Here is a 22,408-nt window from a genome sequence, read left to right on the forward strand (position 1 = left end):
ATCTCAATGTGCAAATAACTACTGACTGAAGCTAAACTTATTCCGACCCTCACCCCGCTGCTGGTCAGGCCCAAGAGAAATGAATATATACGTCCACCAAAAACCTAAGAATGAATCACAGCAGCTTTGTTCATTACAGTCCCAAAGGGAACCTACATGAACACTAATCAAAGAATGGGTAAAAAAAAGTCGTGGTATATTCATGCAGGAGAAGAGACACCCTCTCAGGACTCACAGCGAGTGGAAGCATGATGCAAGATTCATACTAAGTTCCAGAACAGACAAAACCAATCTTACGGTGGTCAAGGAATAATGGTTACCTGGGGAGAGGTCACTGGCCAGAAAAGGGCATGAGGGAACCTCCTAGAATCCTGGAAATATTCCCCTATCTTCACCTGACTACAGTTACCCAGGTGTGTCTACATAAGAACACATCATGTTCTGCGCTCGAGAACTGTGCACTTTATGTACTTTAATGTACGTGTCATACTCCCAAAGTAGTAATTAAAAAAAAAAAAAAAAACGTATCTCAGGGCCCAGGCTGCGGTCCAAACCAATTAAATCTGCACCTCTGAGAATGGGGTCCCGGGCACTGGCAGTTTTAGAAGCGATTCCAATAGGCAGCCAGGGCTGGGTAGTGCCCTGGGTATGCCCTGGAGCAGTGCTTCTCAAACCCTCGTGGGCACAGAAGCCACCCGGGAGTCTTACTACAAGGAAGACATGGGTTCAGTAGGGTGGGGCTTGAGGCTCTGCTCCCAGGACCTCCCAGGGGCTGCCACACTCAGGGACTGTGGACTGCACGTCGCTACCCAGGCAGGGTCTTCTGATCTATCCTGGGTCCTGTGCTGGATCACCCTACGGGGAACAGGGCTTCTTTCTACCAGGAGAGAGTCTACAAGACACAGAGCTGCCAAACAGAACCTCAGGGATCTGAAGATTCTGTAATTCTCCAAGTCTAAAGAATTCATGGTTGGAAAAGAGGCAGGAAATACTAAGGCTGCATTTAAGTTTGAGTAAATGGGGGAGGAGTGTTTGCAGTGGGGAGGTTGGCAAACTCTTTCTGCGAAGGACTAGGCATTTTTGACCTCATAGGGCACACAGTCTCCATGCAGGTACTCAAGTTCATGGCTATAGCACAATAGACAATATGTAAGCAAATGCCTGTGGCAGGTGCCAATAAAACTGCACTTATAAACACAGGTCTGGTCTGTGACCTGAAGCTGACACTATGCTACCATTTGTGTGTGTGAGGGATGGACCCGCTGGTAGAAAACATGAGAAATTAAGAATCATCTCCCCTGGAGAGGAAACATGGGTGCCTGGGGAACACGGCAAGAAGACATCCTTTCACTGGTTATCCTTAGAAATCTCTGGAATCGTGTATTGTGTGTCTCACCTATTTAGAAAAAAATGAAAACACAAGAAGATAGGACTTCTACGCATGACATATCTGCAGACAGCCTCCTGTGTAGACGCACTTTCTCTTTTACCACGTCTTTCTCCAAGAGTCCATGAGCCAGACCTACAGGACAGCCCGTCTCAGCGGGAGGATGGCCTCACTATGCCACCTCCTGCAAGGAGCCCTCCCAGAAACACAGAATGTCAGCCTCACTCATCATTCCTTTCACCAGGAAGACAAGCAGAGGCATCACATGCAGGTACGAGCAGAGTCCGGAAGGTCCAGGTCCCAGTCCTGGCTCTGATTTTAAGCCCATTTCCCACCTCCCCGGAGGCTGCCAGGGTCCCATAAGGAGGTGAGGGAAGGCACCTCCACAAGAAAGCACCATCTGTGTAGAGGTCGCTCTGTGTAGAGCCTACCTTCCCACAGAGACGCTTCCTAACGGGTCAGTGTGGGACTCACCCTTGTGGCCCCTAGCAGGAAGCTCAGCATACAGCAGGCACTCAATGGAGGCCCCTAGCAGGATACAGGGTATACAGCAGACACTCCATGGAGACCCCTAGCAGGATGCTCAGCATACAGCAGGCACTCAATGGAGGCCCCTAGCAGGATGCAGGGCATACAGCAGACACTCCGTGGAGACAGAGGGATCAGTGAGAGCAGACAGAGCTCCTGCCTGTCACGAAGCCAAGGAAGCTGGAGAAAGGCAAGAAATCCATCCTGGGCCGAGGTAGGGGGTGTCTGCCTTCCGGTGCCTTCTGGTGCCTTCCAGGGCTTCTCAAACGGCGTCTGTCCCAGCAGATGTCACCTGGGCCTATTTCTAGCAACCAACAGCCAAGATCTCGCCTAGGTGATTTGCTTTGTAAAAATGCAAAGTAAGCCAGCCTCATTAACAGGAATCTTCAGGAAGGCTCTTATGTACAGAGATCAGTCTAAAGGCAAAGCTGGCAAGTGCCTCTGTGTTCATCTAACTTACCCCCTCTTTTCACAGATGGGGGGTTTGGGGGCAGAGAGGGCAAGGAGCTTGCCCCCAGTCCCAGGGCCAGAGCTCTGAGTCCTTACGAGGGACCATCAATCAGGACAGGCTGGAACAGACTGAAGATAACATACAACCTTGACCTCAGTGACTTATGCCAGACTTGCTTCACACACCAACATGCACTGGGAGGTCGGCTGCAAGTCTGTTCTACACATCTTCACGCCGGGACCCAGGGACATGGACTAGGCCAGAGGGAGAGAAAACGTGAGTCTGCCTTGGGACACACGCTGCCTCGACCCACCTCTCCCTGACCACGCCCGAGCTCAGGAGCACTAGGACATACAATCCTACTCCAGGGATGGAGGGTGGAATTTTTGGCAAGAAGACATTCACTCCAACAGGGATGCTCAGTCTAACAACGGCCGGTGTTGTCAGGACAAAAAGATAGAAATGTTCAGATATACAAGGTGTTCTGAAAACAAAACAAAACAAAACAAAAAAAGTCAAAGTACTACTCCAGGCAAAAGTGAATCGAAATCAAGAACTCAGGAACAGGTGCATAAGAATGAGTAGTAAAGCTAGTGAAACAAAGTTGGGCCAACATGTTTCCTGATAACGTGACTGAACTTTAAGGTCACTATTTAAAACTCTTGAGACAGAGGCCTATGTGAAATTCTGACCTGGGTTCTAGAGGATTCTAACAAAACCCAGGAGGCAGGGAAAGGGTGTACACGCACAATTGTAGGAAGAAGGGCAGAAATCTCTCTGCTGAGTTTCTTCTTGTCTGAGGAGAAAGGAGGCCTTAACCGTGTGAGAGTCAGAGAAATATAAGTTCAATGTTACTGGTGAATTACTCCTATCTGCTGATAACATAGGAACAAGGTGTTAAATGCTAATTTTACTACATGGAAAAATTCGAGTCAAGCAAGGGAGGAAAGCAAAAACATATATAAATAAAAGTTAGAAAACATAACAGAAAAATGAATGAAATGGCAATTCATAATGCAACAGTGACCACAATGAAGAAGTCAGATTCACCTAGTGACTTCGTAGATTTTGCTAAAAAAAAACAAAATTCCAGCAGTGTGCTGTTTACAAGCCATCCACCCACCTGCTTAAATGACAGAAAAATATACAAAATTTAAAACAGAAAGCACCAAACAGAATACCAAAGATATTTTACACTGATGAGAAAATACCACCCGTGAGCTTTCTCAAACTAAGTAACGTAATAGCTCCTTTTACAAGTTTCCAGTTAAGAAAAACAGGAAAACGTGACAATACCAGAAGCCTTTAATGTGCTTTTTTTTTCTTGGAAATGGAAAGTACAGACGAAAACAAAACAAAACAAAACAAAAAAAAAACGTTGGAAGGAGAGGGTAAGAAAAACAACAGATACGAATAATTTACAAGCTTGATTTAATATATTATCACATAAAACTTTGTAACAAACCAGCAACATGCATTTTTTTCCCAAATGTCAGTAAAACGTTCGCCATGATTGCCTCCCCAAAAAAATCATTCTGAAGTTCATCTGGAACAATAAATGTGCAAAAGAACCTAGAACGTTTTGCAAAGGACGAACATGAGGCTGTTAATAGTGGCGTGATGGTGATCGATGGGATGGTCCAGGACCTGACGCTGCAGCCTCCTGTGGCTACGGAGCACCTGAGTTGTGGTTAGTCCGAAAAGACAGGCCAGAAGTGTAAAATATACACACGGGATTCCAAACACTTAGTATGAAAATACTGTAAAATCGCAATGATATTTCTAATGTGCATTACATGTTGAAATGTGGGGTTAAACAAACTTAAAATTAATTTCACCTGGTTATTCCCCCCCCCCCCCCGCCCCTTTTATCGAGCTCCTGGAAAACTTTAAATTACATGTGTGGCTCCCGTATTTCTTTCAAACACTGCTGGTCTACAAACAATCCAAATTTCCTATTCTCGGTCCATATATGACCTTTTCCAGAGTTCTTTCCTTCTTGGGTCATCAAAGATTCAAAATGTTCATTCCGGCCTAGATACGGCATGTAACTCCTGACTTTATGTTTCTTAAATTTTAATTTCTCATATAAGCCAAATGATTGAGCACCTCCTGTCGTGGTGTTTTCCCATGCTAACTTGCAAAACTCTTCTGCGGGCCAAAGATGTAGCAAGTGCAGCCTTTAGGTGGGGATGTGGAACAAAGCGCAAGCCACCCTCGCGTTGCTTCGGAGGAGCTGTGGCTTGGGGCAACAGCCTGGCTTTGAGTCTCCCACTGCAAACCACTTTCTCAAGTCACCATCTATGTCCGGGCTCCGTCCCCGCCTCACTGGGGTGTCACGAGGACCAAGTATTCCCTGCTGAACAGCACGACGTCTGAGCCAGTAAACTCTCCATCACTCCTGTGGCAGCTAAGCAGGATGCGTGAGGGCGCGCAAGGTGTAGCGGTAACCCCAGAACCCATACTGACCCCCACTGGGACCAGACACACCTAGCAGGGCCCCGAGGGCCAGAGGGCCAGCAGCTGGAATAAACACCCCTCGTGACAACTAGCCTCCCTCCCCCACACCCCATGGCGGGCTATCCAGTCTCCCTCCAGCACCATGAGCTTTCAAACTCCTACTTAAGCTGTCCCCTGGATGGCTCGGTTAACTCAAAGAACATGTCTAGGGGCCCCTGGGTGGCTCAGTCAGCTGAGCGTCTGACTTCGGCTCAGGTCATGATCTCACGGTTTTTGAGTTCGAGTTCCGCATCAGGCTCGCTGTCAGTGCAGAGCCCGCTTTGGATTATCTGTCTCCCTCTCTCTCTGCCCCTTCCCCGCTTGCACTCACTCTCTCAAAAATGAATCTTTACACAAAAACAGGTCTAAAGACCAAGAATGGGTCTAAAATACTCTGGTCCGGAGGGCCGATGCCCAGAATGAGGGAGCGAGGGCCTCCTTAAATCCTCTCCTCTGTAAGAGCAACAAGATTACCAGCAAAATGGCCAAAGTCACCTTTCTCAGAACTCGAATCTGAGAAGGGTCTATTCGAAGAGTACATACCCTTCCCCACCTTCCAAACGCACTTTTCCTCCCAATAAACCAAAACTTCCTTAAACGGACCCATTCCTGAAGGTTAAGGCTGTAAGACCTGAGCAGCCCACCCCCTCATCCCCGTTGCCCCACCTCCCCCCACCCCCATCCTGGAGGCCTTGTTCAGGGGATCCTGCCACATCACTCGTCACCCCAACCCGTCCCCCCGGGAGCCCCCGTCTTGTCTGGACCACCCTGGCTTTGGTCTCTGTTCGTCCACCACCCTCTGCCCACCTCCAGGCACCACAACCGTGTGGTTCCCTCCAGTCAAAGCTGAAGGCCACATCTGCACACCAGGCTTTGGGACTGTCCCCAAACTAGCTTGAAGGCTCCTCCACACCAGTTTCTGTTCCAGGAATGAAGAACTGCACAGAGAAAGGGAGACTGGGCGTGACCCAAGTTGGCCCACGTCACAGCCAACTACTGCTGGGACTTTGAACTAGCGGCAGCAGAGACCGCATGACAGCTGGCCTTGGGCCAAGCTCGGTACCAGCAGGGGACACTGCCATGATTTTACTTCATTTACTTCCCTGCCTTGAGGTGGGGTCCCAGGAGCTGATCCTCAGAGGAGGGGCACAGGCCGCCAACCACTCACTACCCCCGGCCGGGGAGAGGGGCCACAGCCTCTCCCTGGGAGGATCACTTCAGTGTGAAAGAGCTCTGGGCAGCCTCAGCTCTCCAGAGACCCCTGAAGGGCGGGAAAGCCCCGAGCCATGGGCCTGGCCTAGGCCTGCCTTTGCCCTAAGAGGAGGGGCTGGTAGATCAAAGCTCTCCCCACGTAGGGGGATATGGCTCCTACCACTGCAATGCATTAAATAACTGCAAAGATCTACTGAGAACACCCAAAGACGTCTGAAAACCGGTGCTTTAAAGTCAGGCCTGGCTATCTGAGACACTCCTGAGGGGAAGCCAGAGGAAGCTTGGCTGCCACCTTGTGGGGCAAGGAGAGGAAAAAGCTGGATGGAAATCTCTGGCTAACCGATGTCCTAAAAGCCCTGGGTGTCCTTTAGACAGGCCCCTCCAGGCCACCGCACACAATCACCACCTCACTCCCCATGCCAACCCTTCTCAGCACGGAAGAAAGGGACTCAAAGGTACAGTGTATACGATTCAAGGTTTATAGAAGTTTAAGTTACTTTCTTAAATCGCACAATGCTAAAGCCAGTCTAAAAAAGAATCAAAACACACCACTGTAAGGTAATTCAATGTTTTTTTTTTCTTTTTTTTTTTTTTTAACAAATTTGTACAGGGAAGAAAAAAAAAAAAGAAAAAAAAAAAAAAGCCCCAATCACAATCTATAGCACACAGTCACCCTGTCCAGCCAGCACCCAGGAAGCCACCTGAGGACCTGGCCCAGGTAGGCGGCTGTAGTCCGCAGAAGGAACTTCTGCTCACAGATGATGTGGGTGTGGAAAAATCTTGAGTTCCCTTTGTTCTCCAGTGTATCTTATACAAAATATTACATTTTTTTAAACATATATTTACAGAGTTTGCACAAATAGAAAATGGTTACAAATTACAACCAGGCTTGGCGAGATAACAGCTTCCCTCCCCCAGGGACCAAGGCCAGAGGTATGACTGCTTCGTATTTACATATGCATTAAAAAGTCTGCCTTCTGAGAGACCTAGATGAAGTTTATAAAAACTGGTTAAACATCATAAATTCATTTACGACAGCTGTACAAGTAATCAATGCCGATTAGTGATTTCATGTCTTGCTCCCTGAAGAAAGATTCTGAATGAAGTAAAAGAAACCCTCTGAAGCAAGCAGCACAGCCCTCAGCCGGTGGCTGCGGTGGTTCGGTCTTGCGGAGGGGGGGGGGGGGGACGGCGGAGTGCAGGTGGTGGAGGACAGCCCGGCTGCCACCCTTTCTACTTCGGCTTTTTGTCTCGTTTTGTTTTGTTTGTAAAGGCTTGGAACCAGGTTAAGCCAACTGGCTCGTTCAACACCATCCTATGGCTTTGAAAGAACCCACGGTTCCCTCCTTGTCAACGTGACTACAGTACAAAAAAAAGAGAACTTTCCGGGGAAGATAACGTTTGTTATTCTGATGTAAAGTCTTTGCCTTAGCGCCAAGCCCAGCGTCACCAGTGCAAGAGACTCCGACGAGGCCGTGGGGGGCGGGGGTCAGAGGCTTGCGTAGTAGCTGTCTACCCACTGAGCAAGTCCTCGCTCCACCAGCGACCGGTTTATCAACACCGCCTAGAAAACAAAGTTCCCTTGAGAGCTCTGCCCACTGCACCCCGGGGCCATTTCTCAAGCCAGCGTGGGTTCTCCCTCTCACAGTCCCAGACAACCACTGCATGCGACAGGTCCGAGAGAGACAGGGGGCGGGGGCAGGACCCCTCTAGGCCAACAAGGGGCATTTACTTAATGTTCTGTTGGCAGGACGACAGGCTTTTCAATACACTGAAGAAATCTGAGCTTTAATACCAAGAAACGCAATGGAAAACCCAATGGACAGAGGGTTCAGAAAGGTCTGGATAAGATCCAGGAAGGACCGCTGACATTTTGTCGTGGGGCCTGTCTGCGCACGGCAGGAAGCCAAGCAGCAGTCCCTGGCCTCCACCCGCTAGACGACACTGGCATCACCACCCCCAACTGTGGCGACCAAAAACGTCTCCCGCCATCGCTACAGGTGCAGGCTACAGGCCTATAGTTTTCTGATGGTCTCAAGCGGAGACAATAGCAGAACCAGCTCCAAATCAACCCATGACTGCCGGCCAGCAACTTAAAGAACAGAACTTACTTCATTTCCAACCACACTCCATAGCTGAATCAGAGGAAGGCCAGTTGGACTGTAACTTGTCACCTAGAAAAAAAGCAAGCATGTTTAAAAGCTACCCCATGCACCCCTCCTCAGCCCAGGACCCAAGCCACAAAGGAGAAAGGAATTCGAAGGGCAGTTCCCAGGAATCCAAGATCCTGGATAAGAGAGGCCAGGAGGCTGTGCCCACACCAGGCAGGAAGCTCCTCACACAGCCCCCGTGCGGCCTGGCCGCCCCCACGCACACACCTGAGCCAGCAGTGCCGTGTTTCCCGTCATCTCGCTCATAGCTGCATCGGCCTCAGGTGAGAAGTGGTCATCGTCTTTGGAAGGAAAAAGAAAAGCAGCAGGTAGGCTTTCACCAAGGCAAAGCATTGTCGTGACTTACACAGCTTCCAGGGCTTTTCCAAGAAGATGCCTCAGGTGCTGCCGGGCACGTGACAACTTCCTTTGGAAGAGCCGCCTGAGACAGGGACACAGGCCAGGCCTCCACGGGGCTCCAAGTGGACACACTCACAGGGTCTCCGCTACAGGTCACCCACCCACCGCAGGTGGGGCCCAAAGGGACGGAAACCTCGCCTTCAATGGGAACACTGCTGCCACCACGACCACCACCTATTGGCGTGCTGACTGGGCTGAACACGTTGTAGATCTTCTTCCACTGAAGCAGCAACACCCTACGAATGTGATGTTATCCCCACTTTCCAGGTGGGAACAGAGAGACTAAGGTGGTGGCTGAAGTCGACCAGCCCCCAGAGTGGTGAAGGTGGGTTTCGAATCTAAGCAGCAAGCCATGGAGGCAGCCCTCGTTGTCGGATTATAAAGTTATGCACAAGGACACAGCCCAGGCAAGAGGTGGTAAGGATGGGAGAGGCAAGTTCGTGAAGGTCTGGGAATGCCTGATGAGGGAGGGAGCATGTCAGCTGGGCGGGACTGTGGAGGTGGGACAGAAATGGAGAGGGATGCTGGACAGAGCAATAAGGAAAGGAGACAGGCCTTGCCCAGTGCTCTAGCTGACAGGACTCTGACCAGACTTGTAGTGCCTCTAATGTACTTCACTGCTTTAGACAAGAACAAGATTAAAGAGTGTGGGATGATCGGACTATTACCTACAAATAGAAAACATCCTGGTCATCGACAGCTGCAACTTGACCACCATCCACATATCAGTTCCTAGGTTTATATAATTTCCTCAGCTGCCCTGAAGGACAGGTACTATCCCGTTTTCCAAATGGTTTAAAAAAAACAACAACAACAAACAATGGCAAGGCTAACCAACTTGCCCAGGACCACTGTTAGTCCCCTACCCTCAGGGGATGCAGTTAGTCTAAGATACCACACGGCTCGGTGCTGGCATGGTCCCCACAGGGCCTAGCTGAGCAGTGCTGTGGCCTCAATGCCTGCCCTCAACCACACATGCTAGGACTCTGGGTCTCAACTATGTTCTGGAAGGTGTCTGTGTTTGCAACCTCTCAAGGTCGGAGGTCTAGGTAAAGTCCACAACGGCGGTCCTGAAAGGTGGGTCCAGGGCCAGCAGCACTGGCATCACCGGAGTACTCGTCAGAGAGATGCACATCCTTGGGCCTTGGCCCAGACCTATTCAATCAAGGACTCTGTCAGACGCAGCAATCTTCATTCAGCATGAGCCCTCTGGGTGCAAAGGAAGGCGCTCAAAGAGAAAGACCCACTCTCAACAACTGTTCCCACAAAGCCAGAGGCCTCGACCGTTACCTGACAAGGGCATCACGCTGTCCAGAAGGACCTCTGCTCCCTGGAATGGCAGGGTCACAAAGTCGGACCTAGAAAGGTAAGGAAGGAACCCTGTTTATGAACCTGAAGTCTGACTCCACTCCAATACCGATCTTCTGCTTCGGGCTGTGAGCCCCCCACGACCCAGGATGAAGCGAAGCAGAGGCCTCTACGATGGGCAAGGAGGCCGTGGCTCCCTGGATGCAGGCCACCTCCCTGCTGCAGCCTGACCTCAGAGGGAGTGCTCACATCCAACTCCCAGAGGAGCTGCTTCACTTGTGCCCTACAATACCCGGGGACCTCCTCCCCAAAACAGGCCTTTCTAGCTCAGTTTGACTGAGGCGAGCAGTGCGGTAGGTTCCTATCAGACCCTGCCAAACCAGAGTAGGCAGCAGGAGAAAGGGTCAACCTACGTCCCAGGCTTGGTAGAACCGTGCCAGCTCTGCAGAGATCACACAGCCCCAACACGCATGGCACGCGCTCGTCGGAGGAGTGTGGACCCACCGGATCTGCCGGAGCGCGTCCACTTTCACTCTCTTATATCCACCGTAGTCCACGTAGCGGATCTCCACTTCATTGCTTTCCTCGTAGGAGGCCACCACTTGGGCTCTCCACCAGGCACCGTCCACGCCGGGGGCAGCACAGATGACCGTGACTGCAGGGCAGGAAGAGAGCGTGTGGACAGTCCTGGCATAGGACAGGGCACCAAGGGTCCCCGGTCAGTGCTACCCACCTCCCCACCTTACTTCTCAGAGTCCTGTGCCTCCACCGGGCAGGGGAATGGCAAGGAGCCCCCACAGCCTCCCTGGAGCCCGAGACTGGCCAAGGGAAGGACCTAGATGTGGGAAATTTGGCCTCCCACATGCCACCCAAAAAGCTCTGCAGACCAAAAAGCATTCTTCCAGATCCATCTACTCTGAAACCTACTAGAGCCTGAAATAGATAAGGATTGGCCAGAAGAAACCAAGTAAAATCTAAAACTCAGGGAAGGGGGATTTATATTCTTAAGGGAGAGTCCCAGAAAGAATCAAAAACCTCCAAATGTGGCAGATCTCACTGGCCTGGCGTCTAGGGCCTGTTCCGGCCCGTGACAACTCAGAAGTTGATCAGAAGGGGACTTGCAGGCTTACGCCCGCTTCTTCTAGCCTTTGCTTCAGGAAGTTGCTCAGAGCACACGTGTCCCTGGCAGCCAGCGGCCACCAACCCCTGCCTGTAGCAGCAGGGCCAGAACAAACAGAACTACAGGCTGAGGGCCTGCACACTCAGTTGACCACACTGTGTCCTGACCTTGACCCTTAAGGGGAACCCCTGGCATAGTCACTCAGACCCCAGTTTGGTCTTCACTGCTGGATTGAGGCAACAACAGAGACTCTGATGAAAATTAAATCCTTATTTCTGTGATCTCAGTAACTTCATAGATTTCTCGAATGCCTTGAAGCCCCCTAGGGTGCTCCAGGTTAGGAGTCCCTGATAGCAATGGGTGAAGAGATGTTCTGACCTTGGATTCTCGCAATACGGGCAACAAAGAAAATTGTGACAAAGGACAGACTCAAGACCACAAGTGAGTTTAGACCCCAGGACCCTGGTTCCTGCTCAAGTGTCACCTAGGCAACTCCCTCGACTTCAGAGGCTCAGTTTTCTCATCTGTCAAACGGAGATGAACCAACCCACCACAAAGGCCTCTTGCCCGTCAGGAGCTTCTACGAGAATCACCATCTGGATCAGGCTCTTTACATAGAATAATCCAACCCTAATTCCTGGAACAAGCTGGCATCAGCCCCATTCCACAGATACATGGCAGAGCTAGAATTCGTGTGTTAAAACTCTACTCCAACCCCACGGGACTCTGTCAGCCAGTGGGAAGACCATTTCCATTGGGCTCGCTGGGTAACCCAGCCCACAATAACTCCATCCTGCTGGCAAGCACTCAGGGATGCTGTTCCCATGAAGGATCCCAGAACAGCCTCCTCCTGGGTCAAGACCAAGGGCAGAACAGGCCACCCCCAAAACCTCTCCCCATGGCCTGGCCAGGGCTCCCCGCTGACCCCAGGGCAGCACTTACTTTCCACCGGGGTGGGCAAGGTGGGGATCCCGGGCTGGGAATAGCACAGGTACATCTGCTGGTCCAGGCTCCGCAGTGCATGGAAGGTGGGGTGCGTGTGCTGCTGCACGAACAAGTGCCCAGCGTTGACCTGGTTGACCACGATCACCTCCACAGTGATGCCATCGGGGAGCATGAGCTGCAGAGAAGGAGAAGGGGCAGCAGGCGCTGCAACAATCCTCCTCGGGTTTGAAGTAAGCCTTGAGGCTGCAGGGCAAGTCTCTGAACTGGCACCTCTTTGAAAAGGGCATGACAACCCAACGCAACATGGCACCCAAATGGCAGAAGTTCAAGGAAAACTACTTCAGCCATGGAAAGTGTGACACCTCAGAGGCCATGTCCTGCAATGCCAACAGTAACCTCCAGAGGTGGCCTCGCCTCAGGGCTGGGCAGGGAGGAGGCAGCTGTGGAAAGAGTGAGGGGCCCCGGGCAGGGTCCAGGAACCAGAGCCTCCATTCCCCCCACCGCTACTTGAGACTGTAGCACCAGGGAAGGCAAGGGAATGAGGGGCCACTGAGAACAAGCTACCAGGGGATAAGAGGTGGGCAGGCCCTCAGGCCCCCCAGCCAGCATCTGTGGCCCTGCAGCTGATCCCAGGAGCTTCAAGTTTGACAGGCTCTCTCTCCTCCGCTTTCCTGCCAACAAGGACCCAACTGTTAAAGTCCTACTGTCTCTTCCTCTCTACACTCCACAGACACCCTCCCAAGTCCTTCCCACTCTGCGATTCGGAATGTAGATTTGCTCAGTGGCCAGGCGCCACATTACAGGCCCTAGCAGAGGCTAAGCCTGGTCTCAAAAAGACTTATCCCTAGACACTAATTTCCCTTACAGGCAACATCTAGGTGGGCCTGGACACAGAAAGATGTCTAGTCCACCATCCAGGTGTGTCTGTGGCCACACCTCTGGCTAAGAGTTCTGACTTCCCCACCTCCCCCGAGTGCTGCTGGTTGCAAGGTATCTGGGATCTCCTCTCCACACAGAGAACAATGGGAGGAAGCCCTAACAACTGCTCAATTGTGTATAATTTAAGAGCGGGTCTGGTCCAAGCCTGCTGGGAAAAATGCTATGATTCAGAAGTAAAGGACAGAGTGGGGTTCAGCCCACTCCCAAACATCCACAGAAGATAACAGGACCTCCATCCCCTGCCTTCACCCACGGCACAGAGATCTTTGGAGGGGGCAAGATACAGAACCGAGAAGTCAACCATCCCAAACAAAAGCTAGGGAGGCAATTTTCTTGAAGGAGCACATTCAGCCCACGTGTGAAATGCAACAGTCATCTTTGGCCTACAAAACCCTACAATTCCTCTACCAGTGAAATAAAGCTCAAACGGAGCTGGAGGCATGTTGCAGGATCTGAGTGACAGGCCGCAGAAACGTCACGGCCTCCAGCACACAGAGGTCCCAAGAGGTCAGCTTTCCCTCCAAAGAGCCTCTGGGTTTCCGCAGCCTGGTGGGGAGAATTTCTTCTCCTTTAATAATCTAGGTATTTCCCATGAGAAGGGAAAGGGAAAGGGAATCCTTCACTAGGGCCACCACTAGGCCCAGCTCAACTAGGAGTAAGGAACACAAGGACCCATCACGAGCCCATCCAAGCCCACAATGGTGGGTCCCACCCAGGCCTCAGAGGGGTTAGGCTGTGACTCTGCACACAGCACCAGCCTTAAGGAGACCCAAGCCAGCCAAGTGCACCCGGTCTCCTGGATAGACCATAATCCTTCCTAGGCAAATGCCTTAAAAACACAACAGGTGCTGGCCTGAGGAGAACCATCCCTCCAAGTGGGGACAGAGGCACGTCTGGCTTTGTACCAGCACTTCAGCCCTAAAGCCCAGCCCCAGAAAACACAGACTAGAAGCATAACTGAGGGGCACATGGGTGGCTCATTCGGTTAAGCGTCCGACTTCCGCTCAGGTCGTGATCTCACAATTAGTGGGTTCGAGCCGCATGATGGGCTCTGTGCTAACAGCTCAGAGCCTGGAGCCTGCTTCGGATTCTGTGCCCCCCTCTCTCTCCGCTCCTTCCCCTCTCTCTCTGCCCCTTCCCCACTTGCACTGTCTCTCTCAAAAATAAAAAAAAAATAGAAGCATAACTGAACTGACCAGAGGAGGCCAGAGGTGACAGGTCAGAGATGTCAACGAGCTCCTGGCCTTGTGGGCCCACAGTCTTGGGAGTTTCTTTTTTTTAATTTTTTTTTTTTTTAATCAATGTTTTTTATTTATTTTTGGGACAGAGAGAGACAGAGCATGAATGGGGGAGGGGCAGAGAGAGAGGGAGACACAGAATCGGAAACAGGCTCCAGGCTCCGAGCCATCAGCCCAGAGCCTGACGCGGGGCTCGAACTCACGGACCACGAGATTGTGACCTGGCTGAAGTCGGACGCTTAACCGACTGCGCCACCCAGGCGCCCCGGGAGTTTCTTATTTGGGGCAGGCTGGGGTGAAAGGAAGGCAAGAGGATCTGGTCCCCCAGGCGCATGCTCACCCAGGAAGTCATCGGAAGAGAAGGCAGTGCCAGTGACGGCAGTGGGGGAGCGTAGATATTGGTGAGGTTCAGTTCCTTGAACTTCTTTCCAATCAGGTTCAGCGCCTTGTCTACATGATGCTGAGAGCCTAGATGGGGGTAAAAGCAGGAGAGCCACAGTGGGTAGGACAAACTGCAAAACCAAACTCACACACAACCCCCACTCCACCAGACTTTTCCCAGAGCTCAAGTAAATCTTTAGAGTGCCAAACAGCTAAGTTCTGCCTTAAGAAGAAAAGCATCTACAGAGGCTTGAAACCCACTGACCTTTCAAATGGTACCTCTGCCGCTGTGTCCATGCTTTGAATGCAATAGGAGGCTAGCAGATGGGAAAGGCCCAGCCCTCACCGACCGGAGGGGAATCCCGTTCTGCTCTGCGAGGGAGGTGTGTGAGGCAGCGGGCACTATAAGGCCAGGAGCCCCAGCCTGCCTGAGTGCCCATGCCTCTCCTGGCCAGAAGATCTGGGGGAGGGAGCAGAGGCCCCTTCAAGTACCTGAACTGGAGAGGAGGGCTGAAGATCACCTGGGATGATCAGCATTCTCTATTTGTAGACTGAGATCCCAAAAGGGGAAGAACTGGGACTCAAATGCTTTCAGGCAAGAAACCTAAACAAAGGGTGGCAGGTGCCACTGACCTTCTATGTGGCAGATCTGGATGTTCTGGGTATAAGGCAGGGTTGAGATGTAGATCTTGGCACCAGACGTTTGCTTCAAAAAACTCACATACCGCCCCTGCTTGCCAATTAGCCGACCAACTAAGTGCTGAGAGAGACAGAGAGACAATTGGGGGTGTTAATGGGAAACCAACTCCCTGCGTTCCCCAAGACCTACCTTTGTTTTACACAAGGTCAAGCTCAAACATATTAACCGTTAACATGCCAGCACTCATTTGCCAGGCACTGCTGTAAGCACTTACCATGAAACAGATACCTTTATCACTGTTTTACAAATTAACAAGCTCAGAGAGGCTAAGTAACTCACCCAATATCACAAAGCTACTAAGTGGCTGAACGACACAGTCTGGCCCCCAGGACTCAGCAGTTCCCATTTCTTCCTCTGACAACCTGGCCTACATCCAGAAAGCTGCAAAGCAGCATATTCTCCTCCGAAATCTACACTAGATGTTTCACCAGCACAAGCATGATTTAGGACTTCTCTGACCTCTTCAAGTCTATCTGGTTTCTGACCTCTTCAAGTCTATCTGGTTTCAAAGATAGAGGCTCGTTTGAAAGTAAAAGTCAAAAGAACCCTTGGGCTTCTGCTGCCAATTGATAGCGGGCTGCAGCCTTCAGAGCACGAGGCTTGCAAAAGTGCCCAGCATGCCAAGAGTTCAAGGCAGACAGAAGAAGCCAAACTTAGCCATGATGTAAGACAAGCTCGGAGATGATCCCAAACGACCCCACCCCAGCAGAGCCACAAAGGACACAGTCGCTCTGCACCCAGAGCTGCCTGGGCGTGCCCTTTGCAACCACTGAAGGAGAAGAGGGCAGGATTGCTATCAGGGTCACGGCAGGAGAAAACACCAAGGGAGCCAGCACCCTGGGGTCAAAGCAGCCCGCCTGACCCAGAGTTCAAACCAAGCCAAGTCTCCACAGCAGCAGGGAGCTAAGCGCCCAGGAGAATTCAGTTGGCCAATTATTTCTGAGCCCCAGCAATAAACATCAAGATCAAGCTCATAAATTGTAAGTTAGAACAGCAAGAAGCTAGAAACCACTTAAGCACCCTGGATTTGGGGACTGGTGAAGTAAACTGACGTTCACACAACGAACAACGCAGTTAAAATTATATTTTCAGAGAATAACACAGGAAAATTAAATTGTTAAATATTTAAAAGCATTAATTAAAGCAACATAATCTCAGTTTTGTTTAAAAACCACAGGGTGCAAGATGAGAAGGAAATAAAAGTCTTCACAGTCACTCTCGGGGGTGAGACTAGAGCCGCTTGTTATTTTCTTCATACGTTTCTATACTTTTCAAGCTCTCCGAAATATGGACTTATGCTGTGCTCAATTACCAAATCTACTTTGCGCTGGAGAGCTCAGGCAGAGCGCAGTGAAGGGACTCCTGCCTGGCCCACATCCTCAGTCTGGCTTTTGTGGGCATCTCAGATGACCTGAGCCCCAGAACACACACACAGGGCAGCCCCAGTGGGGAGCGAGCGGCCTGTGAGTCTGAAGCGGACAAGAACAGGCCCCTCCTGAGGGCGGCTGAGGGGATTCCACCTCACAGCAAGCTCTCCGAACATGGCAGAGTGTGGTGCTCCCTCTTCCCTTCGGCCTCTGGCTCACTCAGGGACTGCTTCGGGTTTACTGTCCCTCCCCCTAAGCCCCATGACCCTGCAGCCCTTACCTTTGGCACCTCGATCTCCCAGATGATGAGGTCGACCTTCTTAGGACTGGAGCCCGCTTGGGCGTTCTGGAAACCGTCAGTCTTCCTGGGGCCACAGCAACCATCCACTGAATCCATGCTGTTCCTGTCCGATCCTGCAGGGGAGGAAGCGGCACACACAGACACACAGACACCAGCTAAGAGAAGTCAATAATGCAGAACTTCCGAACTCACATTCCCAGGAGGCCCCCCGCCCCACACCCCCTCCTCAAGCTTGGCGGCTGTCAACCCGCAGTCTAAAAGGCTCGGAACGACCCCAATGAAAGGAGAACTGGGGGTGTAGATACACCTAATTTTAGCCTGTCGCTCACAGCCCCACTTGCTGAACTGGCAGCCACGCCCAGCCACAGCTGCCTGAGCAGAGACAAGTGGTGAGCTGGGAAGGGGAGTCCACGGGGCGGGGGAGCGGGCCAGCAGGTCCACACGGTCCCAGGAGCCGGGTGTCAGGTGCTGGCTTCCACGGAGACCGACCAGTCACAACTGGCCCACGCCCTTCTGCCTATGCCAGCCCCTCAAACCAAGAGACTCTAAGGCCCCCAAGGCCCCAGGCCTGGGCTCAAGGGCCATGACCTTCAGCCAGGCAGAGCTAGAAAGAGTCCACCCTTGAAGGCGCCATTCTCATCCCATACCACCTGGGGCCTACTGGAAGTAGACGGAGGAAAGCGGCTCTCCTCTTCCTCTCTTAGGCCTGACTTGTGCAACTCTGAGTGCTCTTCTGGGCTCATGGTGGGTCTTTAACTCCTGGTCAAAACACTGAACTGAAGTTCATGCTCCAGACAACAGAGCAGGAAGCAGGACCCTGAGATCAATGTGGTCTGCTCCACTCTTGCTCAAGAACGTGCCAGGAGGCCATCTCAGAAAAACGGGTCCAGACCAGCTTAAGAGGACTCTAGCTTAAATATGGACGACTCAACTGCCAGAAATAGATCGCTCCTGAGAGTCTACTAATTAGGTTATTATCCACATGGTTTTTCCAAACTCTGGACACAATCCTTTGCCAAGCAATGCATGTACTGTCTGGATGCAGAGCAAGGCTTAAAAGAGATTCCATTCCCAGCTAAGGAAGAATCACCTTGAAAGTGACTTCATCCTTCAACATCAGGGGCTCCAGCCTCTCCCGAACAAAACAGGACTGGCTGATACTGGCCACCCCAAGGACACCCAGAGGTGGCTCAGACCACACAGGACTCTAGCAGGCTGTGCTCACAGGCCAGCTTCCTTAGCTGGTGGTCCCAGCCCCGCTCAGCCTCAACTTCCTCACGCACAGGGAGGGCCGTGCACCAAGGTGCAGATGTGGGGGAGGCGGGAGCCTGTGCTGCGCACAACGGAGTGCTGGGCAAATGGTACCGCCAAGTTCGAATCTGTTGTCCCCACACTTCCCCACCATCACCACGCCCCATCACCGCCTTCTCTTCCAAAAGATCTAAACACGAGGCCATCACCGCAGCAGAGTAGCCGCCACAATCAATCTAGAGGTGGCATGACACGGCTGGCAGGCCTGTTAATTTGGCTGAGGGCCAGCAGACAAAGGGAAATTCCTTTATTCTTAAAAAAAAAAAATTGTTTACCCACTTTAAGATCTTTTTTATTAAACAAACAAGCAAACAAACAAACAAGCGACTTTAACATCCCTGACGTTAGGATGCATCTTACAGTCTCTGGCCTTGTACGCTCATGATCACAATGAGGAGTTTTTTCCTTTAGAGGTACATAAATCAGCAGTGTCAAAGGTGACAAAGTGTGCTATGATGAAAGTACTGCTGCAAGTAGTAAAACTCCCAGCAAAGACCCCCAACCTGCCTGGAGCAGAGAGGGTAGGGAATGGCTCCAGAGCAAGCAGATCAGAGACCCCCCCGGGGGAGGGGATCTTCATGGCCTCTTTCCGGGAGATAAATGAAAATACCCCAGGGTGGCTGCAAAACCAGGGTCAGGAGCTGCTGACCTGTAAGTTAGCGGTCTGAACTGTCTACGCTGGGGTCAGCACTCGAAAAACCCAGTGGATACTTGGTTACCAAAGTGCCCCTCCTTCCCGGGGTGGAGCTGCGGCCGCACGGAAAGGAAATGGTGGAGGGCTCTGTGCCGAGGAACAGTGGCGACAAGGCAGGAAAGCGAGAGCCTCCCGCAATGTCAAAGCCGTGGCCGCTCCCTGGGCACTTACCCGGTAAGAGCTTCTGGAGAAGGAAGGCAGGTGAAGACATGGGAACAAGCACATGATTAAAAGGAAATCAACCATTCAAAAAAAAAAAAAAAAAGCTCACACCCACTCTTGGTACTTTGGATTAAGCTAAGGAGGCTTCTCCATTACAAAAACCTTTAAGAGGTTGGTTTGAAAGAGAGAAAAAAGAGGCACGCTGAGGTTAATCAGCGAAACCAACTTTGAGCTGGCTCCTTCAGGAGGACTAGGGAGGGTCCCTGGCTGCCGAACCAAGTTACAGCTCCTGGGGCTTTGGGGGGCTCAGGGCAGCCCAACTTCTCGGTTAACCACCACTGCTGCGCTGTACCCCGACCTTCTGCAGGCCAGCTGGGACACAGAGTCGAAGAGCATTCTTACTGCAGAAGCAGCAGAGGGAGAGGCAGACCAGCAGCCTTTGGCCAGCGAACAGACACCCTGCCACCCCGTCCTCTAGGTGAGGGATGCCCAAGACCCTCCTACCTCCCGAATGATCTGCTTCCGCATCCGCGGTCCATCCATCCTCATTCCCCAAGTCAGATAGCTCCCCCTTCAGCACCCCATTGCTGAAGGGCACAGTACTTTCTGGCAGCAGCGGGGTGATGGCCTTGTCCCTGGGGCTTGAGTTGGTGTCCGTGCACAAGTCTTCAAGCCCTGAAACGCTGATGGAATCTGAGCACTGCTCAGAGACCACTGAAGGGACATTCTGGCTGCTGTCAGAGGTGCAGGTGACACATCCGGTATCTTCCACCAGGACACGTGCCCCATCTAGCAACTCCCCCTGGGGGATGGCGGGCAGTGGGCAGGGGGCCAGGGAGATGTGGTGTGCAGAGTTCTTTGGCTTCTTTTCCTTGCTGGGGCTGGACAGAGGGCTGCTCAGGCAGCTCGCGTAGGTCTTTGGTGGTGGCAGGTCCTCCGCGGGCGGGCCTGGCAACAGGAGGGTGGCGTCTGACTCTGACACGGACACGCGCGAGGCCGCCTCTGCCTCCATGGCGGCCGGAGCCGGCTCCTCGGCCTCTCGCCCTGGGGCGGTTTTCTGGCAGGCTGGGGCGCGGCTCCCCTCCTTCTGCCCGTGCAGCTGCCCGGCCGAGGCCTGATACACCCGACCTGCGATCCTGCCCATGGTGGTGGCCAGCACCTCTTCGGTCGCCTCCAAGATCACTTTGGAGATGATCTGGTAGGCAGCTTGCTCAATCTTCTCATTCTGCTCCGCGGCGCCCCCTGTGCCCGGCTCTCCTGTGCGGTGTGCATCACAGGCTCTGCCACTGGCCCGAGGCACCGGCGGCTCGCCGTCCTCCGTCAGCTCCACGTGAGCCGACCCCACGAGGCTGCTCAGCAGCTGCCCTGCTGCGTCCTCCTCGGCCTGTGGCGGGCGGCCCTTCCCCTTCTCCCCGGAACCTCCCAAGGGAGCCAGGGTGGGCAACTTGCTGGTCTGCGATCCAGAGCCACGCTCCTGGCACAACACACTCTCTTCCGGCACATTCTCTGCTGACACCGCGTCGCCAGTGCCTTCCGCCCCACCCGTCTCTCTTGGCTTCTCTTGGGGGGCCGCAGCCTGGCCCTGCCCGCCCCGCCCTGCCGGCCCACTGAACGGGGACTCTTGCTTGCACGCCTCGGCCGCTTCGTGGGGGAAAGGAACACCTTTTGGGGTCAGAAGGGGACACTCAGGAGGAATGGACTTGGCTTCTTCATCACCCGTCAGGGCTAGTTCTACCTTTGTACTGTCATCTCTGCGTGTTCCCGGTCGAAATCTCACGTCTGTGCTGTTAGGAAGGCTGCCTGAGGACTCCGACCTGCGACAGGCTGGATGTGCCCGCAGCAAGGCTAGGGGCTCGGCGGGAGGCTGGCTCAAGGTGGACAGCTCTTTTTCCGCGGGCAGCGCAACGCTGGGGGGCGTGGATGCTACTCCAGGACGGGGGTCCTCCATGGGGAGTGGCTCTTTGATGGCGTGGCCAGCCCTCAGCTCCACAGTGCTGGCCTCCACCTGTCTGTCCTGGCTGCTGACATGCTTTTTACGAGAGAAAAACCACCACCAGCCGAGGAGTGCTAACATTCCAGGCAATGCCAAGGGGAAAAGTGAACGGAACTGGATGGCCATCCTGGAGGCCTGAAGAAATGATACCTGGAGAGGAGGAGAGAGAGATGCGATGAGAGCCAGGTAGGGGGATCCTGATACCACTGCACAGGAAAGACAACCAGCTACTCTCTCTCCCTTTGCCTGCCTCTGTAAGCGACATCCCTCCTCCTGCTCGCACCCTATGTGTGATCCACTGGAGGCGGGTGGGTAGGGAGAGATGCCCCCTTCTGCTCCCTCCTCCTGAGCACGCTCCCTTGAAACAAGACAAGCCTTCTCTTGGGCCCAAATCCCTTCCTGCATCACTCCTCAATGCCAAATTCTATGCTCCCCCAAGGGGATAGTGTGTCTAGTGTTTTAGTTCCCTAAACTCCCAGAACACTTATCTATTCAGATGATGTTGGAGTATTTTTAAGTGCCTGTTGAAATTCACATGTATGTATGTCCCGCACATGCACCCACAAAATCATGAGTCAATGAAACCGTTACGTAGCAAGAGGGAGCTGGAGCAAAGGATGAAGAAGATTTCAAAAGGATGAGGGGGTTGCTCCAGGGTAAGAGACCAGCAAAACATACAGTGGCATGGAGATACAGGTCATGCTTGAAGAATCAAGTTGCTTAGTGGACTCGATGAGGGTTCTGGGGCCTCACTGTGGAGTCTGGATTTTATCCTGTAGGCAACAGAGAACCAGCGGAGGTCTGCAAGGCACATACACCAAACTGTTACCAGGTGATTCTGGGAGTAGGATAAACAGCATATCAAGTGACAGGAACCTGGAGACCTAAGTCAGTTGGATCCAGGCCAGGAGAGATGATAAGGGCCTAGACAGAAGAAGGTGGTAGACGTGTAAAGGAGATAGGAACCTCAGTTTTCTTCATCATAAGACGGGGACACATCTCATAAAGGATGGTTGAGATGAAGATGAGCTATGTATTAAGTGCTATGCAAAGCAGGGTTAGCTCTCTTTAGAGGTATGTGACAGACTTATTCCAGAATGCTTGTAACTCAGTACCTCCCATGCCAGTAAATTTTAATCTGTCTGCAAAAATCACAAGACGTCTTAAAACCAAAACTCCTCCACTGATATGGTGAATTATACCTTAATTTGGGTTTGAGCTTTGTTGCAGAGACAAATGTAAAGGCTTTAACAACTCTTCCTGGTTTAATTATGTTAATGGTCTCTGGCAAAACCAGAGCAC

At 52.2% G+C, this 22,408-nt stretch overlaps 1 protein-coding gene across 9 annotated transcripts in view; it reads right to left on the bottom strand.

Annotated features, from left to right (window-relative positions):
• Positions 1-3,780: 3,780 nt before the first annotated feature.
• Positions 3,781-22,408, bottom strand: part of AKAP1 (A-kinase anchoring protein 1) — a 38,407-nt gene continuing 19,779 nt past the window's right edge. For 5 of the 9 annotated variants that reach the window (XM_023244713.2, XM_023244714.2, XM_023244715.2 and 2 more), the window contains 10 exons: positions 19,618-21,256; positions 16,926-17,101; positions 15,212-15,338; positions 14,538-14,665; positions 12,018-12,195; positions 10,460-10,610; positions 9,938-10,005; positions 8,456-8,529; positions 8,189-8,251; positions 3,781-7,641 (listed from right to left, as the gene is read on the bottom strand). In XM_023244713.2, the coding sequence (XP_023100481.1) occupies positions 7,567-7,641; positions 8,189-8,251; positions 8,456-8,529; positions 9,938-10,005; positions 10,460-10,610; positions 12,018-12,195; positions 14,538-14,665; positions 15,212-15,338; positions 16,926-17,101; positions 19,618-21,232 (2,655 nt within the window). In that variant the 5' untranslated portion in view covers positions 21,233-21,256 and the 3' untranslated portion in view covers positions 3,781-7,566. Of the gene's footprint in view, positions 7,642-8,188; positions 8,252-8,455; positions 8,530-9,937; positions 10,006-10,459; positions 10,643-12,017; positions 12,196-14,537; positions 14,666-15,211; positions 15,339-16,925; positions 17,102-19,617; positions 21,257-21,784; positions 21,908-22,408 lie in introns of those variants that run through there. The other 4 variants (XM_023244710.2, XM_023244708.2, XM_045044215.1 and 1 more) reach the window with 3 other exon arrangements.

The sequence above is a fragment of the Felis catus genome, chromosome E1, assembly GCF_018350175.1.
Source record: "Felis catus isolate Fca126 chromosome E1, F.catus_Fca126_mat1.0, whole genome shotgun sequence".
Lineage (NCBI taxonomy): Eukaryota > Metazoa > Chordata > Mammalia > Carnivora > Felidae > Felis > Felis catus.